At 54.0% G+C, this 18,983-nt stretch overlaps 1 protein-coding gene across 1 annotated transcript; it reads left to right on the top strand.

The window, feature by feature from the left end:
* Positions 1-817: 817 nt before the first annotated feature.
* RAX (retina and anterior neural fold homeobox) lies at positions 818-5,133 on the top strand. Its single transcript, XM_062200283.1, has 3 exons — positions 818-1,106; positions 1,398-1,651; positions 4,630-5,133. Exons 1-3 carry the CDS (start codon positions 818-820, stop codon positions 5,131-5,133), a joined length of 1,047 nt encoding a protein of 348 aa, XP_062056267.1.
* The last annotated feature ends 13,850 nt before the right edge of the window (positions 5,134-18,983 follow it).

Below are 18,983 nucleotides of genomic sequence, written 5' to 3'. Positions count from 1 at the left end.
CCGCCGCATCCTGGGGCGGGCGCTGCCCGCGGCTAGCCCGAAGGGACGGGGAGGAACCGTTAGAACAGATAAAGGTAGGCACACCCCACGAATGGGGGACTTCAGATGCTACAGAGTAGAATGGGGGAATTCGAACCCCGAGCCGGACGGACCGACGCTTCAGCTGCGACGCGTCGGGCACGGGCTTGGCGCTCCCGGGGCGCTCGGCCCCGGGGCTCAGCCCGGCGGAAACCGTGCGCAACTGGGGAGGAGGGTGTGGGGCGGGACAGGGAGCACGAGCCCGAGGCCGGGGTCAGTCCCAGGCGAGCTGGCTGCGGGGACAGGAGCCCCAGGCCCCGAGGTGCGCCGCAGGGAGGAACGGGCCGCGGACAAGGCACCGCCGGTCCTCGGAGACTCGCTTGTAGGGCTGGAAGCAGATCCGAAGGAGGGGTGGGTTGTTCTGCCTGCCGGCCCCAGGGCGGTAGGGCAGGACCCCGAGGCTTGGCGGGGAAAGGGCCCGCCCCCCTGCGGAGGGAGGGCCGGAGAGAAGGGGCTGGGTCCCAGGAGATATGGGAGGAGCCCGAGGCCCGCGGCTCCCCGCCTTTAGCGACTGGAGCCTCGGCTGCCTGGAGGCCGAACTTCCGTCTCCTGCAGGCACAGAGGCGGCGGCCAGCCCAGCGCTCACCCACCTCCAGCGCGCGCAGCCCGGGCGGGCAAGGCCCACCAAGCTTGACCTTGGGTCTCGACCCGTCGGGTTTCACCGCACCCCGGAGACAGCCGCCTTCGAGTCCCCTGTCGCTGTCTCAGCGCGCCCCCTCTCTCGCCTCCGGCGATCCCCATGCACCTGCCCGGCTGCGCGCCCGCCATGGCCGACGGGAGCTTCTCGCTCGCCGGCCACCTGCTCCGCAGCCCGGGCGGGAGCTCCTCCAGGTTGCACAGCATCGAGGCCATCCTCGGCTTTACCAAGGACGATGGGCTCCTCAGCGCTTTCCCGGCGGAGCGAGGCGTCCGGGGTGCCAAGGAGCGGGATCGGAGGCTGGGTGTGCGGCCCGCCTGTCCCAAGGAAATCGGGGAAGACACTGAAGCCTCCTCGGCGCCCGCCCCGGCGCCCGCCCCGGAGTATGAAGGTGAGTCTCCGTCCTGGCCCGCGGCGAGACCCTCTCGGCGCCTTAGTGTGGGAGATCTGCAAGGCAGCGCCCCTTCCCCAACTTCTACTCAGGCACCTGGGCGCAGGGCTGGGGTCTCTGTCTGCGGCGGGAGCGTCCCACTTGTGTTCCTGGAAAGTTTAGGGACCCCCTGGCAGCCCTCGCCTCCCTCCTCCCCAGACCATATAGCAGCCAGTGCCCTCAGGGAAGGTAGGATAGGCCCCGGGGCGCTCCACCGAGTCTCTCTGAACCTCTCGGGCCTCATCGCCCCAGCTCCCCGCCCCTACTGCCCCAAGGAGCCCGGGGACGCACGGCCGAGCTCGGGGCTGCCGGGCGGGCCGGCCGCCGGCGACGCGAAGCCGTCGGAGGAGGAGCAGCCCAAGAAGAAGCATCGGCGCAACCGCACGACGTTCACCACGTACCAGCTGCACGAGCTGGAGCGCGCGTTTGAGAAGTCCCACTACCCCGACGTGTACAGCCGCGAGGAGCTGGCCGGCAAGGTCAACCTACCCGAGGTCCGCGTGCAGGTAAGGCGCGCGATGGAAGGGGCCGTGGCCTCAACCGCTCCTTCGCATCCCTGGGCGTCCACAGGGTGCGTCCTGGCCTTGGTGCCGACCAAGCGGGACGGACGGACGTCGTTGGTCTCCAAGCCTCACGCTCTGGCCTTGCGGGATGACCTCCCCTCGGGGACTCCCCCATTCTGGGCGGAAAAGAGGAGTTGCCAGGTGGAGCGGTTGAGTCCACAACCTCAGCCTGGGTGGAAGGGGAATGGGGAGGCGGCGGCTCGAGGACAGCCGGGTTGGGCCCCCAAATGCCACCTGCGTGGCTGGCTGCACACACCAGGTTGAAAACGAAAACCCAGTCTCGAGTCGAGGGCCTTGGCTGAATCTTTGGATGCAAACCGAGTTTTCCATCGCTGGTGCACATCCAACCCAACCGGGCGCGGCAGAGGCCCTCTCTCTTTATTCTAAAGGGGTTTTCGCTTTAATTAAAGCTGAATTCTCTTTAATCCCCGATCATTAAAATATTTGAAAGCCTTAAATATTTGCTAGTCATCTGTGAAAAAGTCTGGGAGGAGTTCCAAACTGTGAGAGTTTCCCGAGGCCTGGAAAGAAGACGCGGGGAGCAGATTCCTCCGGGTCTGAACGGCAGGCCAGTGGGGCATGGCGTTTTTGTGTTTGTCTGATACAGGAGATTTCCAGGAAATGAAAACACTCAGGTGGATGTGGGCTTTCACCCATGCCTTAAAAGTAAAAGGGGACAGGCTCTAGCCTTTTGCCTCTTCTGCTTAGTTTAGGGGTTGAAAGCAATGAGTAAAAGACACGGTTTTTACAAAACAGTTCTCCAGTGACTCAGGGTTAACTAGCAAGGACTGTTCAATTTCTCCTGAGCTGGGACTGTAAAACTGCGATTATTTCATTGAAGGGGTGGAAACTTTAGCACCTGCTTTCCAGGGAGGGTGCGGCTGCTGGGGCAGAGAGAGGGGAAGATGAATGAAGAGGCGGCAAAGGCTGCTGCCTCCAGGCTGCTTCCACCTGAGCAGGTCTTCTGCCTCCCTGTCTACACCTGTTCCAGCTTTTGGGCTCCTCCTTTAAGTCTGCAACTTCTCTGTGACCACAGGGCCAGCAGGGTGTCCTGCATGTGGCTGCATTCTTTTGTTTTTTTTTTTAAGATTATATGTGTATATAATATATATATTATATGTATATATATATACATATAATAATATATATATATGTATATATATATATAAGAGAGAGAGAGAGAGAGAGAGATTGATTTTCCATTTGCTGGTTTTACTCCCCAGATAGTCTCAATGGCCAGCACTGGGCCAAGCTTTTTTCCTAGATCTCCCCTGTGGGTGGCAAGAGCCAAAACACTTGGGCCATCTTCCACTGCTTTTCCTAGGCCTTTAGCAGGGAGCAGGATTGGAAGTGGAGCACAAATGGGATGCCGATGTCCCAGGCAGCGACTTGACCCACAGTGCCACTACACCAGCCAGACTGAGTGCTTGACACAGGACTGTGATGTAATGGGTTGTGTGTGTGTGTGTGTATGTTGGGGGGGGGGGACGAGGCAGGGTCTCTCACCTTGTTAAGGCAGCAGTAGAGAGCAGCCAACTTTCCCAGCCTTTCGTCCTCTGTCCCTGGATACTGGATCCAAAGGTCTGAGCTGATGTGGGAAGGGGCGATGGGGTGGACAGGCAAAGACCCCCTCACCCATGTCAGTGTTGCTCTTTTCTGTGCTGTCAGCCCACATCCAGTATTTGCTTGACATTCAGGACCTGGGGTACCCAGACAAAGTTTTTACAAGAAGGGTCAGGGATAACCTACATTTTTGCTTTGTCTCATTTTCCCCCAATACCTCTCTCTCTCACACACACACACACATACACACACACACACGCCCCTTCCCAGCTCTGCGCAGGTGCCGTGTTGCTGCTTTCTCTGCTCTCCTAGAAGGTCCTCCCTTACCCCCCTTTCTGGGCAAAGCTGCTTTGTCCCTTCGTGGCCTGCACTACTGCCCCCTCTTCCCCTCAAGAGGATAACACTGAAGCTGGCAGCACGGCGGTGGCCAAAGTTCTTCCACAGTCCCCGAACTAAGCCCATTTGCTCTGTTCTGTTCGCAGGGGGGTGGTAGTGAGACATTAATTGCACTCTTTCTGGTACTTTAAAATCTTTTCTGAGAACTGCGTTTACTTAAAAGGGAGAGAGGGAAGGAGGGAGGGAAGGAGGGAGGGAGAGAGAGAGCGATCGAACTAGAGCGAGCTAGCTCTTATGCACTGGCCATGCAGTGCAGGAGCCCAGTAAGCTTGACCATCACCTCGGCCTTGCAGGCCCCATCAGCAGGAAGCTCTTGGTAAGGAGTTCCTCCGTAGGAAGAAAGAGGAGGAGGACGGGGGAGGAAGGAGAGGAGGCAGGAGGAAGAGGTGGAGAAAGAACTTGTACTCATTGAGTTACAATCTTAGGGTAAAGTCAAAACTAATTCACAAAGTAAAAATGCGTAGCGTAAACTTGAATGGGAGTAATCTTTGAAAATCATCAGAAAGGAACACCGGAAACACTACATTAAATAAAAGCGAAAAATCTTACAACAGCCACAAGTCAAATACGCACGGAGTAAGATGAACCCACGTGCTTGATCCTGCGTGCACTACCGCTGATCCGTAGGAGCGGCTGCATGCGTTCATGTCTTTGTAGTGGGGCAGACGGTCCAGGGCAAAACGGCAGCCCCCGGGAGCTGGCCCGTCGAGGGAGGAAGCTGAGCTGAGCTCACTTTTTTTCTGGGCACCTGCTCCGCGTCAGGAGCTGGAAACCGGTACCAGGACGGGCCACGCGGAGACAAACCGGGCAAGATTCGGGAGAGGCGAGGCCGGAGGGGGACGGAGGGACAAGACTAGCAGGGGAGGACGGGGTGAAAGGGGGGGGGGGCAGGCTGTGGCTCTGTGTGCGACCCCGCCCCGGTGGAGTGCCGCAGCCCACGGCCGCTCTGCTCTCTCCCGCAGGTGTGGTTCCAGAACCGACGGGCGAAGTGGCGGCGGCAGGAGAAGCTGGAGGTGTCGTCCATGAAGCTGCAGGACTCGCCGCTCCTCTCCTTCAGCCGCTCCCCGCCCTCGGCGGCCCTGGCACCCCTCGGGGCCGGCCCGGGCGGCGGCGGCGGCGGTGGCGGCGGGGGCCCGGCGGGAGGCGCCCTGCCGCTCGAGTCGTGGCTCGGGCCGCCGTTGCCCGGCGCGGGCGCCACGGCGCTGCAGAGCCTGCCCGGCTTCGGGCCGCCGGCGCAGAGCCTGCCGGCCAGCTACACGCCGCCGCCGCCCTTTCTGAACTCGCCGCCGCTGGGCCCCGGCCTGCAGCCCCTCGGGCCGCCGCCGCCTGCCTACCCCTGCGGGCCGGGCTTCGGGGACAAGTTCCCGCTGGACGAGGCGGACCCGCGCAACAGCAGCATCGCCGCGCTGCGCCTCAAAGCCAAGGAGCACATCCAGGCCATCGGGAAGCCGTGGCAGGCCCTCTAGGGCCCCCGGGACCGTGGCGGGAGCAGTCGTCGGGCTGCGCACCTGGCACCCGCACCCTCCGCTCGGCCCTTTCTTTCCCCGTCCCGCCAGGCTTCGGTCGGAGACGCGCTCCTGCCCCCTGATCCCCGGGGGAGGCCCGGGACTGTTGCTGCTGGCCGCACTGCTCCTGTTCCCGCGGGCCTGGGGCCTCCAGACCCAGGGGAGCCAGCCCTCCTTACCTTGGCCGCTCCCGGAAGGCGCGGAGATCCCCAGATAACCATCGACAGGGAGCAGGCAGCGGCAGAAAAATAGTTTGAGGCGTGTTCCTATCAGTAGTGTCAGAGAATCCGGGAGGAGAATTAAAGAGTGGCTTGCATTGGTTTGACCCTGGTGAAGCGCGCTCCAGAACGCGAAGGCGGAAAAGTGCTGGGCGCTCGGGGTGGCGGTGCGGGATCCGGGGGGCGGGGAAAGCAGAGCGCTGTGCGGGAGCCCAGTGCAGACTCTGGGGACCCTTGGTGGCAGCGGAGACTCGGGAGGGACCCTTGGTCGGCAGTGCCCTTCCCCGACGTTCGGGCGTGTACCCGAGCGTCTTCACCAGCTGGTCCCGGGCAAGGGCCGAGCGTCCAGCAGCTCCTGGCGTCTTCCCCCTCGAAGGTCGTTGTGTCGCCCAGGGCTGGTGGACGGCGGCGGGGCAGCCCTTCCTCTTCTGCTTCCTAGCTTCTGCCCCTTGCCTCCTCCCCTGGCCCGGTATCCGGCATCCCGACCCAGCGTAGGCTCGGCTGCGGCGTGAAAAGCGGGTCCTGAGCGCTCCCCCTCACCTGCGCATGGGGATCTCGGTCCGCAGTGCCTTGGGGCCTGCTCTGGGGGCGGGAAAGGAATCCCAGGGTCTCCGCCGGCTCTTCGAGGTACCGGGAAGCGGCGTCCAAGACTCCTGCGGGAGCTGCCGCAGCGTCCGCCTTTGACTCTGACAGGCGGGGCCGCCACCCGCGTCACCTGCACCCGCGCCGCTCCTGTCCCCAGGTCCCCTCCCCACGAGTGCGCCCGGGATGGGACAGCCCGGAGCCTCCGCAGTCAATCGCTCGGTCCTTGGCACATCGTGAAGCCCCCTCCCCAAGCCTTTCCGGTCTAAACGGACCCTTGCCTCGACGGGAGCTGGGAACGGTGGCTAAGACCCCTGGGAAGACTTCGTGTGTGTTCCCAAGGAAGCACGGGCATTGCTCTGCGGTTCTGAAACCCCGCTGGGAAAGGGCGACCACCCCGGGGGAGGGGACCTAGCCCTAGCACTGAGGTTCTGAGAGGCTACCGGGAACCGGGAGGGCTTCACCCAGACCTCTGCCTGTGCCGGGCACACAGCCAGCAGGGCAGAAAGTCCCTGGAATGGGCTATTCACAGGGTGTCTCGGAGCAGGTGGGTGAAAGAAGAAACAAGTGAACACAAGCTGATGTGATATTTCGGTTTGGCCTAGGTTCTCTTTCACCCTGTAGGGGCGGGGTTTAGCAGGCGTGGTTTATTCAGGAAACCCATCACCAACATCACCAACACCTCCTCCAGGCAGGCAGAGAGGCTTGCTCTACCCTCCTGTCCCCCCAGCCTCTTCACTTTCCACATCTCCATGCCCACTTGCTTGCTCAGCTGCTCTTTCTACTTTTTTTTTTTTTTTTTTTGACAGGCAGAGTGGACAGTGAGAGAGAGAGACAGAGAGAAAGGTCTTCCTTTTGCTGTTGGTTCACCCTCCAATGGCCGCTGCGGCTGGCGCGTTGCTGCCGGCGCACCGCGCTGATCTGAAGGCAGGAGCCAGGTGCTTCTCCTGGTCTCCCATGGGATGCAGGGCCCAAGGACTTGGGCCATCCTCCACTGCACTCCCTGGCCACAGCAGAGAGCTGGCCTGGAAGAGGGGCAACCGGGACAGGATCGGTGCCCCGACCGGGACTAGAACCCGTTGTGCCGGGGATGCAAGGCGGAGGATTAGCCTAGTGAGCTGCGGCACCGGCCTCTTTCTCCTCTTTCCATGCGCAGACTCTGGGGACCCTTGGCGGCTACTCTTTCCCACTGCTGCCCCTTCCCCTCTGTTAGGGAGTGTCACCAGAGCATGGGCGTTCTCCAAGACCCCTCTCTAGGCTCCCACAGAGTAAGCCGGGTCTGGATTTCAGGCACACGTCCTAGGAAGCTGGTTGTAAGTCGCAACAGCAACCCTGAACTACGACCTAACACGGAGGGCCTTCCTGCCTGTGATCGGTCTTCTAAAAGGTTCCTGTGGAAGGGCGCACCGAAACCATACTGCAACCCCAACGGGGAGATAAAACAGCCCCATCTCACAGATAAGGAAAGCGCGGCTCAGGGGCCCGCACTGGATGTTGGAGCTCAAAGAACAAGTTCTCGGTCACAACGCATGTGCGGAAACCGCTGCGGACTAAGAACTCGCTACCCTAGGGGCAGCTCCGGGAGCAGGGGCGCAGGTGGGGCCCAGGTGACTGCAGATGAGAGAGGCTTCCAATGAATAACATTAAAGCTCCCGACGACCCGGAAACGCTCGGGGTCTCGGGCTCACGTCCGTGGCTGCTGAAAGCGCTCTGCAGAGGCCGCGGCCGAGGCGGCGCGCGGCTTCCAGGACCAGGCAACCGTCTCGGGTCCGGGACCGGCACGAGCCTCTCAGAGACCCCGAGGGAAAGGCCTCTCCGGGTAAGCCGACATCGCCCTCCCAATAACCCCGTCCCTAAGCAGGCTGCAGGTTTGGCTCCAGCGCTGCCAAAGGTGTCCGCCGAGGGGAGACGAACGCGGTGGGGGTGGGCTGCCGGGAGGAAGGGCAGCGCGTGGTCCCCGCCAAGGCGACCTGGGTCCAGGGCCTGCTCGGCTCCAGGGATTCTCGGAGGCAGCGCCCAGCAGGCGGGCGGGCGCGCCTTTCCCCGCGCGCTGGAACCGGGGAAGGAGGCACTGGGGGCCTGGGGGGGGGGGGGGAGGACCCAGGACCTCGCGGGCGGGGCTGCGAGGGCGCGTCGGGTTGGGCGGTGCCGAGAGAGGGACGGAGCCGGTTTCGGCCGCGCACGCCGCCGGGACCCCCGGAGCCCCAGGATCGCCGGCCGTCAGCCCTCGATCCTCGCGTCCGTCTTCGCCGTGGGGCGCGCCCCGGGGACCGAGACCCCGCCGCTCCTGCCGCCCGTCTGGCTCTGGGCGGGCCCAGGCTGGTGCTAGCCGTGCGTTTCCAACTTTGTGAAGCCATTTTTTGTCCTGGACGGGTGATGGGTCTGCTGTGGGTGGGAGCTGAGAAGGGCCACTCGGAGGGGCGGCTTCGGCCGGAGGTCAGCGGCTGAACCGGGCCCGCCCGCTTCTATGGGAGAATTTTAAGCAGATGTTCACGCTTAGGAGGTGGGACATGCGCTCAGGTGTCTGGAATCCGGCGAGGGGCGGGCGGGAGGCGAGATTCAGCCGGTACCTGCCGCGACCCGCGTGCGGAAGCTGGACTCTGCTTCCAGAGCCCCTCCCGCAGGAGGCGTGCGGTGGGGACCCGGGGCTTCCGTGACGGGTGTGGCGCAGTCCTCGCCCACCCCCACTGCGGACCCCAGACCCTTCTTCCCGCTTCGCCCTTGTCCGCTTCCCGCCCCCGTGCTAAGCGCCCTTTTTCGCCCACCGAATCTCAGTATGGTGCCAGAGCAGACTTGCAGGTGATGTTCATTAAAATCGGCGGTTGCGCTCTGCTCAGGCAGGTGGGTTTCCGCACCTGCGCGCGGTGAGCTCTCGTCCGCCCCGGCGTGCGAGCCGGAGCCTTCCAGAAGCCGGGGGAAGCGCTTCGTGACCCACGTCGGCTCCCTGATTGGGGCCCGCTCTAATCATCTGGCCTCAGCTTGTTAACTGCACAATAATGGGCAGAGTTAATGACTCATTACTGATTAATTCCTTAACCGCGCCTTAATTGCTTTCTGTAGAGCCCCCTTCGTACAACTGGATTAAATCATCTAGATCCTTGGCCGTGCCTCGCAGAGCCCTTTGAGACTGCGGGGCTCCGAGCCACCTTGAGCGCTCATTTCCTAATTACCAGCAGGTGTAGTGGCTGCCCGCCGGCCTGGAGTTCAGTCCTGGCTGTGACGTGGCTGGCTGTGTGAAGGCACCCAGTGTACGTAGCTCAGTAAGACAGCCTCTCCTCCCTGGCCAGCCCACCCTCCACAGCCCCTCATCTCAGAAGCTGTCCTCTGCTCCTCACTCGGTGTGTGTATTCAGGTTAGTGGGTTCTGGGCGGATTTTGTACTAGGATGTCTTGTTCCAGGGAGTCTGAGAAAGGGTTTTTCCAGTCCCCACAATGACTTGGGTCTATTGAACTTATGATTTATTTAAGAGCACATGTGAGCTTCCATGTGCAGGAGCCCTCTCCAGATGCCCACAGAGGTCTCAGAAGCCAGGAACACAATCCAGGCCTCCCACCTGGGTGGCAGGAACCTGATTACTTGAGCCGTCACTGCTGCCTGCTGGAGTCTCCATTAGCAGGAAGCTGGAACCTGGAGAGAGCTGGTGTTGAACCGTGTACTCCAATATGGGATGCAGGCGTCTTAGCTGGTTTTAACCCACTGGACTAACCCTCCCCTCAGGGATGGATATATATATATATATATATATATATATATATATTTAATTCCTACTAGTTTTTTCCACCTTCCTTCCTGCCATCTTTACCCAATATGGAGATATTTAAAAGGCATGGTGGGCATGCAATGATAGAGAAAAGTCTGGACACTCAGGAAGCATTACCAAAGGAGGAGAAATAAGGACCCAGCTGTACAGAGTCCTTCAAAAAAGTTCGTGAAAAGAGGAATTAAAAAGCCAACTTATCTTGATTCCAAAATAATTGAAATCTGTGCAAATGACAAGTTTTCGAAGATTTCACTAAAATGCAATGTGAAAAAAGTGCATGGGTTTCAGGGATTTTTTTTTTTGCACCAAAATATACTTTTAATTCCATTTTCTACACACATTTTGGATAGCCTCATGCTTCCAAATGCCTGCTGGCTTTCTCCATCTGGGATCCCACAGGCACAATAAATGCGTTCGCTACAAACCTTAGCCTTCCTGGCTGGGGAGCCTCCTAGAAGCTCCTCCCTCTGTGGGCATTGACTCCCACCCCATGGAGAGGACTAGAATCACTAGGGACCCCTTGAGGCAGCCGCATCTCCGTCTCCAGGATGCCTTCTCAGTCCCACATCTCCCAAGATGCCCTGAAGGACAGCCTAGCCTCCCTTTCGCATGCAAGAATGAAGTGAGGGCCGCTGTGCTGTGAAGTGAGCAGCCTTGCAGAGGGGCTCTCTAAAGCTGCCAGGGAGCCCTTCTCTTCGCTCTTCTCCAGCAGTCTGCTGGCTGTGGCCCTGTGGTGACGCTGGTGCTGGGCCAGCTGTCCTGGGCCACGTCGTGAAGCCACATGTTGAGGATTTAGAGCCCCAGGGTGGAAGAAGCCCAGGTTCCCAACACTGGAGCACCACGCTTGCTCTGGTGCTGCCCTGCTGCCTGGACTGTTCTAGGTCTAGCTGTGGGGGTTGCTTAAGTTAAGTACTTAGCCCTGGAGACTGCACCCCAGGTTGTCTCCTACAGTCACCTACCCCATTTTCCTCTCCCTGCCAGTTCCCTGGGTGAGGGCCATATCATCTGCCTCCAAGGCTGCATGGCCTCCCACGCCCTACCGTGTCTCTTTGGTGGTGCTTACTAACATAGGGTCCCATTTGTGAGCGTTTCTTTGTGGGTTCATTTGCAAACACACAATGGGTTTATGTTTGCTCCCTCCCCTTCCCTCTCCAGCTGACTTTCCAAGTGAAAACCTCATTCTAAAATACACATCAAATTCCAAGGGATCCAGAATATCCAAAAATAATCATGGAAAAGAACAAAAAGGACCCACGTTGACAGGTTTAAAAACATTTACTACCATGCAATGATAATCGACATAGTGAGGCACTAGTATTCAGAGAAACTTATGGATCACTTACATGAATAGAATCCAGAAATAAGCCCACATATCTATGGTCAACAGGCTTTCAACAAGGTGCAGCATTGTTCAATGGTGAGAAATAGCAGTGTTTTCGATAAGTGATGCTGGGGCAACTGAATATCCACGTGCAAAACAACCATTTTGGACCTTACACTGTGTACAAAAATTAATGCAGAATAGACCACTACCAAGTATAAGGGCAACACTAGCAACTTTTGGAGGAAGACACAGGGGGTAAATCTTCATGACTGGGATTTATTTCTCTCTCTCTCTCTCTCTTTTTTTTTTTTTTTTTGACCAAAGAAACCTTTTATTTAATGAGTACAAATTTCCTAAGTGCAACTTTAGGAATATAGTGATTCTTCTCACCATACCCACCCCTCCTCCTCCTCTCTCTCTCATTCCCAATCTCATTCTCCATTAAGATTCATTGTCAGTTAACTTTATACACAGAAGACCAACTCTGTACTAAGTAAAGATTTCAACCATTTGCACGCGCGTGCGCACACACACACACACAAACTGAGAACAAGTTTTACAGTTAACTCTCATAATACAACTCATTAAGGACAGAGGTCCTGCATGGGAAGTAAGTGCACAGTGAGTGCTGTTGTTAATTTAACAATTAACACTCTTATGTATGACCTCAGTGATCACCCAAGGCTCTTGCCATGAGCTGCCATGGCTATAGAAGCCTTTTGAATCTACAAACTCCATCAGTATTAGATTTGCCATTAGCAAAGTAGAAGTTATTCTTCCCTTCAGAGAAAAGTACATCCTTCTTTGATAACCACTTCTTTCCACTGAGGTCTCACTTATAGAGGTCCTTCATGTCAGTCATATTTTTTGCCACAGTGTCTTGGCTTTCCAAGAAATGCTCTCATGGACTTTTCAGGCAGAGCAGGAAGCCTTAAGGGCTGATTCTGAGATCAGGTTGCTGGTTAAAGCGATTGCATGACTGGTATTTCTCCGAAAAGTCTTAGATATGATACCAAAAGAAAAGTTAATCAATGGAATTTATGAAAATTTCATACTCTGTGTTTTAAAGGACATCATCAATAAAGTGAAATGATAACCCATGGGAGAAAATACTTGCAAATCACATGTTTGATAAGGAACTCCTATCTAGAATATATAATTAACACTTACAAATCAACAAAGTGGGATGAGGGGCTAGTGTTGTGGCATAGCAGTTTAAGTCACTGCTTGAGACACCAGCATCCCATATCTGAGCACTGGTTCCAGTCCCGGCTGTCCCACTTCCAGTCCAGACCCTGCCAATGTGCCTAGGCAGCAGCAGGTGACAGCTCCTGAGGGAGACCCAGATGGAGTTTCTGGCGCCTGGCTCAGCGCCACCTGTTGCTGCTGCCATTTAGGGAGGATGGAAGATATCTTCCTCCCCCTACCCCGCCTCTGCCTTCTCCCCTTCTCCCTCTCCCCATCTCTCTGTATCTCTCAAATAAATAAACCTTTTTTAAAAATTGGACAAGGGGCCAGCATTGTGGCATAATGAGTGAAGCAACACCAGCATCCCATACGGGTGCTGGCTCCTGACCCAGCTGCTCCACTTCTGATCAAGCTCCCTGCTAATTAATGGCCTGGGAAAAGCAGTGGAGGATGCATCGAGTAGTTGGGCCCTTTCCACCCACGTGGGAGACCTGGATAAGCTCCTGGCTTCAGCTTGGCCCAATGTTGGCTGTTTTGGCTGTCTGGGGAGTAAACCATCAAATGGAAGATCACTTTCTCTTCCTCTCTCTCTCTCTCTGCAACTCTGACTTTCAAAATAAATAAGAATTTTTTAAGAAATCAGACAAGAAATCCAATTTTATAATGGGCAAAGGACCTGAATGACATTTTTCAAGGATGATGTGCAAGTGGAAATGACTCTCCCCTCTGCCCCTCCCCCCTCCCCCCTACACACACACACACACACACCTTCACATAAATAGTCCTCAGGGAAATGCAAAACAAAATAATTGTCTCAGTAACAGAAACCCCTGCTCTAAACAAGGGACCTTCATGGTTTCTGCCTCTCCCCAGTTCCTCCTTTAAACCCTTGCCCAGTGTGGATGGTGCCTTGCTATGCATAGGGACAAGCCCAAAGCCCCAGCTCTCCTGGGGCGGAGAACAGTCACTTCAGTTCGCTCTCTGAAGGCAGGGATAGCTCAGTGAGGTGGCGCAGGTGGTGGTTTGAAGACCAATCGTGAAACGTGGCCAGGGGCCCCAAGGACAAGGCCTACTTCCCATGTGCACAGGACCCGCCCCACCAGGGGGAGAGAGGTCCCTATAGGACCGCACCTACTGGAACGATGGCCTTGCTCTCGCTTCCTTACCTGGGCATGAACGGTGCCTCCTGGTCCAGGATGCCTTTGCTCCTCTCCTTGCATTTTTCTGTTCCATGCTCAAACTCCACCCCCCCAGAGGTTTCTCCTTGGTGTCCCCCATCCCCGCCCCACCCCTTCCTCTACCCTGCCCTTCTTTGGAGCCTCGTGGAACTGCCTGGTAGTTGACCACAAATCTGCTCATGGTTCCAGTTTCAGCCTGAAGCCTTTGAGTGTGCTAATGGCAGCTCCTTTTGTTTTCTCTACACCTTACTCTGCTGCTTGGGGGTCAGGGGACACTCCTCTCAGATTGCTCTCACAGATCCCTCATCAAGGCATCCTGGGAACCCAGGTCCCGCCACTGACTTCATTTGTGGTGTTAGGTCTAATCCTAGGCTGGCTGAAGTTCCCCCTGGCTACAGTGCACAAACTTGAGTAATTTGGCCGAGGGTGCCCTCTGATGGTTGTTTTGAGAATTTCACTTGCTGTGGGTGCCTGAGAAGTTTCTAAGGGAGTCAGGATTACCCGCAAGGACAAAGGTCTTTCCCAGCTGAGTAATAACCTTCCCCTCTGTTCCCTCAAGTTCCTAGACATCACACTTGCCCAGGATGAATCTGCTTGAATTCCCACCAAGACAAGGTCAACCCAACTTAGGTCGTTAAAGCCACCCTACGAGAAATCAGGAGGCCCAGGAAAATTAGTTTTTCATGCTGCTCCGTGATTCTAGTTAGAAAAGAATTGGTTATAAGTGAATGTACTCAGGTATTATTGATTTACACTCAAATCTCTCATTAGAAAATATTTGCATTTTTAATAGAATGAGCTCAAACATAGGGAAGTTTTTAAATTCAAATCTACTCAATTTTTAAAAATTCTACTAAAGGTAGAATTTCAGATGCCTATCTAGGAAAAAAATATTTGAGACAAGGTGTCCCCTTCCTGGCACCTTCAAACCACAGCAAATAGGTACTGAGTTTAGTCCTACCTCATTGAACATTACATGCTATAGGGTTTCCACTCAGTTTACTCTCAAGTACTTGGCCTCAATACCAACGTATTAATGATGGAAGCATTTTACTATCTCACCCATCCAGAAATATTTACACTTTAAGAGTAAATTTCTTGGGGCCAGCACTGTGGCTCACTTGGTTAATCCTCGGCCTGCAGCACTAGCATCCCATATGGGTGCAGGGTTCTAATCCCAGCCGCCCCTCTTCCAGTCCAGCTCTCTGCTGTGGTCCGGGAGTGCAGTGGAGGATGGCCTGGGTGCTTGGGCCCCTGCACCTGCATGGGAGACCAGGAGGAAGCACCTGGCTCCTGGCTTCGGATGGGCACAGCGCCAGCCGTAGCAGCCATTTTGGGGGTGAAACAATGGAAGGAAGACCTTTCTCTCTGTCTCTCTCACTGTCTGCCATAAAAAAAAATAGAAAAAAAGGAGTAAATTTCTTGGGAGCCAGGGGCTACAATGAACAACCTGAATGAATACCTCTTTGATGGTGGTATTTTAGAAGCTTAAGAGGTCTGGTGGAGAGACACTTTGCAGCTCAAGCGTCTGGTATGATCACCCTCCAATTAGTTCCCAAGGGCAGGGAGAGATGTTAAGAATTCACTGTATTCATACACCTGCTCCTTAGGGCAGATATTGTTTCCGGCAGGGAATATTCATTCATTCTCTCATTCTCATTCATAGTCTCATTCATTCATTCTCTCTCTCTCTCTTGAGTAAATAATTGAAAAATCTCAACAACACTTTCCATAGACATAAGCAAGCATATTCTAAAATTTATATGAAAAAGCACAGGCTCTAAAATAGTTAAGGCTAACCTGACAAGTAGGAATAAAGTGGGAGGACTTGCTCTACTGGATACTAAGGCTGACTCTAAAGGCACAGTAATCAAGATGGTGCAGCGTAGGGGCTGGTACTATGACTATGGCGTAATGGGTAAAGCTACCGCCTGCAGTGCCAGCATCTCCTATGGGTGCAGGTTCTAGTCCCAGCTGCTCCACTTCCGATCCAGCTCTCTGCTATGGCCTGGGAAAGCAGTAGAAGATGGCTCAAGACCTTGGACCTCTGCACCTGGCTCCTGGTTTTGGATCGGCCCAGTTCTAGCCATTGTGACAATTTGGGGAGTAAACCCCAGTGAATGGAAGATCGCTCGCTCGCTCACTCACTCTGCCTCTCTGTAACTCTTTCAAATGAATCTTTTTCTTTTTCTTTTTTTTTTTTTTTATTGACAGGCAAAGTAGATAGAGAGAAAGGTCTTCCTTTTTGCCATTGGTTCACCCTCCAATGGCCGCTGCGGCCGGCACATCGCGCTGATCCGAAGCCAGGAGCCAGGTGCTTCTTCCTGGTCTCCCATGCAGGTGCAGGGCCCAAGCACTTGGGCCATCCTCCACTGCACTCCCGGGCCATAGCAGAGAGCTGGCCTGGAAGAGGGGCAACCAGGATAGAATCCGGCGCCCCAACCGGGACTAGAACCCAGTGTGCCAGCGCCGCAAGGTGGAGGATTAGCCTGTTAAGCCACGGCGTCGGCCTCAAATGAATCCTAAAAAAAAAAAAAAAAAAAAAAAAAGACAGTGTTATATAGATGCAGGAATAATTCAAAGATAAACCCCATAGAACAGATAATCTGGAAGTAGACCCATGCAATTATGCTCACTGGTGTTTGATGCAAAAGCAAATCAATGGAGATAGGATCACCTATTTAATAAGTGGTGGTGGTGAAATGGGCCATAAAATGAACCTCAACCTTAGCCTCACTCCTTGTACAAGAATTAACTCAAAATCAATCATAGACTTAATGTAAGTTGCAGAGCTGTGAACTTTTAGGAAAAAGCATCAACAACCTAACTCCTTCATCTTCAGAGTGATACTGTATCTTAAATTTCAGAGACTTTGTGTTCTTAGTACACAGGAATGTGATTAATTTGTAGGTATTGGTCTTGTGTTGCTTCGAGATGACTAACATAAAGAATAATGACAACATCAAAAGTAGCCAGAGACATAGAGAAACCAGATACCCATACGGTACTGGTGTGAAGGTGAAATAGTCACTCTACAAAGCAGTGTACAGGTTCTTTAAAACAAAACTAAATATGCAATCACCATACAACCCAGCAGTCACACACTGCAGCATGTGTTCCAGCAAAATGAAAGCTGGTGTTCTCATAAAAACCTTGAATGTTCTTAGCTTATTAATTTATTATAGCCCAGAATGGGATCAGCTCAGATACCCCGTAACAGGTGAATGGTTTAACAAACCATAGTACATACAAACCACAGAAAACTGCTCAGCTGTAAGAGAACCAGCTGTTGCTGGAAATTTGAGTGAATTTCCAGAGAAACGTGTTGGGTGAAGGAAAGCCAGTCCCAAAGGTGTGCATTCTGTATGACTCCCTTTAGGTAATGTTCTGCGAATGACATGCTCTAGAAACCAAGGCAGATCAGTGGCTGCCTGCAGTAGGGGATGGTGGAGAAGTACAAGATGCGTGTGGTTCCAAAGGGGCCACCCCAGGGACCCTGGGGTATTGAAACTCTTCAGTATCTTGACAGTGGTGGTGGGGACACAAACCCACAAAGATGACAAAAGAATTTAGTACACACAAGGCCAAGTCCAGCCGGAGAAATTGAGTAAAGCCAGCATCTTATATCACTCTCTATATCTCTGTTGTGGTGTTATGGTCTAATCTTGCAAAAAATGTGGCCACTGAGAGAAACAGGGCTAGGTATATGAGACCTATCCGGGTGGTTTCATTCAACAGCATGTAAAAGAGGAGGCTTCTCCAGGAAAGTTATCTTTAAGTCAAGACATGAGTGGTGTGTGGCAGCAAAGAGCTTGGCGACACCATGGAACTGAAGGAAGTCCAGTGAGACTGGAGACCGTGTGTGAGGCGAGGAGTGGAATCCAGACAGGCAGGGCAGTGGACCCTCTGGTCTGGTTCAAGGGAGGTTGCGTTGGCTTTAAGCAGAGGGACGGTGCTCTCCTCTGGATGTCAGGCAGGCGGAGAATGGGGCGGGAGGCAGCTGGGGGCACGCGGAGTGGTTTTTTGGGCTAAGTGGCAGAGCGGTGGAACATCTCAGCATCCCTTAGGAGGAGACTTGGGATGAGGATGTTCCTCTGGGATTCGCTGAGAGGCACAAGCAGCGGAACATAAGATCTAAGGCTTGGGCTTGCCCGTGGATGCAGAGCTTGTTTTGGGGGTCTGCCTTCTGTTTCGGAGTACTACAAGGAAATAAATTGATACGCCACCTCATCAACCATTAACCAGCTCCTTTGTTTGGTTACACTCTGGAAATCATGTGATTGCCCCAAAGGGCTGGCAGGGAGGGAGGCAGGGCTGGTTTTTTCCCCAGAAGCCTTTTATTTAAGGAATACAGACTTTAAGCATTTCATAAACACAACTTTAGGAACATACCACCCTTCTTCCTTCTCCCTCTCCTATTCCCATTGTTTTTTTAATAAGATCTATTTTCAATTAACTTTACACACAAGTAATTAACTCTACCCTAAGTAAAAAGTCCAAAAAATAGTATAAAAAAACACCTGTTCCTCAACAGTTGAGACAAGGGTTGTTCGAAGTCATTGTATTTTGATTCTTCTATAGATTACCTTTTAGGTGCTCTATTAGTTATCACAGATCAGGGAGAACATATGGTATTTGTCCTTTTGGGACTGACTTATTTCACTAAGTATGATGTCTTCCAGATTCATCCATTTTGTTGCAAATGACAGGATTTCATTTTTTTTTACCACTGTGCAGTATTCCATAGTGTACATAATCCAAATTTTTTTTAAGATTTTATTTATTTATTTGAGAGGTAGAGTTACAGACAGTGAGAGGGAGAGACAGAGAAAGGTCTTCCATCTGCTCTTTCACTCCCCAAATGGCTGCAATGGCCATAGCTGCGCACATCCAATGCCAGGAGCCAGGTGCTTCTTCTGGTCTCCCACACGGGTGCAGTGGCCCAATGACTTGGGCCATCTTCCACCACTTTCCCAGGCCATAGCATACAACTGGATGGCAAGAGGAACAGCCTGGACTAGAACTGGCACCCATGTGGGATGCTGGCGCCATAGGCAGAGGATTAAACTACTGCACCACAATGCCAGCGCTGGCCCCAATCCAAAATTTCTTTATCTAGTTTTCAATTGCTGGACATTGGGGTTGATTCTGTCTCTTAGCTATTGTGAATTGAGCTGCAATAAACATAGGGGTACAGATAACTCTTTTATACTCTGATTTCATTTCCCTTGGGTAAATTCCCAGGAGTGGGATGGCTGGGTCATATGGTAGGTCTATATTTAAATTTCTGAGGTATCTCCATACTGTCTTCCACAGTGGCTGTACCAGTTTGCATTCCCACCAACAGTGGATTATGGGACCTGTTTTCCACATCCTTGCCAGCATTTGTTGTTTGTTGATTTCTGTATGAAGGCCATTCTAACAGGGGTGAGGTGAAACCTCATTGTGGTTTTGATTTGCATTTCCCTGACAGCTAGTGATCCTGAGCATTTTTTTCATGTGTCTGTTGAACATTTGGATTTCCTCTTTTGAGAAATGTCTGTTTAAGTCCTTTGCCCATT

This window comes from Lepus europaeus, chromosome 9, assembly GCF_033115175.1.
Source record: "Lepus europaeus isolate LE1 chromosome 9, mLepTim1.pri, whole genome shotgun sequence".
Lineage (NCBI taxonomy): Eukaryota > Metazoa > Chordata > Mammalia > Lagomorpha > Leporidae > Lepus > Lepus europaeus.
The sequence above is the reverse complement of the archived record's forward strand: the minus strand, read 5'-3'. Positions and strand labels throughout refer to the sequence as shown.

Bases quoted from the DNA above. Each gene is read 5' to 3' on its own strand.
- RAX (XM_062200283.1), top strand. From the start codon at position 818: ATGCACCTGCCCGGCTGCGCGCCCGCCATGGCCGACGGGAGCTTCTCG. The intron at 1,107-1,397 runs GTGAGTCTCCGT...TCATCGCCCCAG, and splicing joins GCCCGCCCCGGAGTATGAAG to CTCCCCGCCCCTACTGCCCC. The intron at 1,652-4,629 runs GTAAGGCGCGCG...TCTCTCCCGCAG, and splicing joins TACCCGAGGTCCGCGTGCAG to GTGTGGTTCCAGAACCGACG.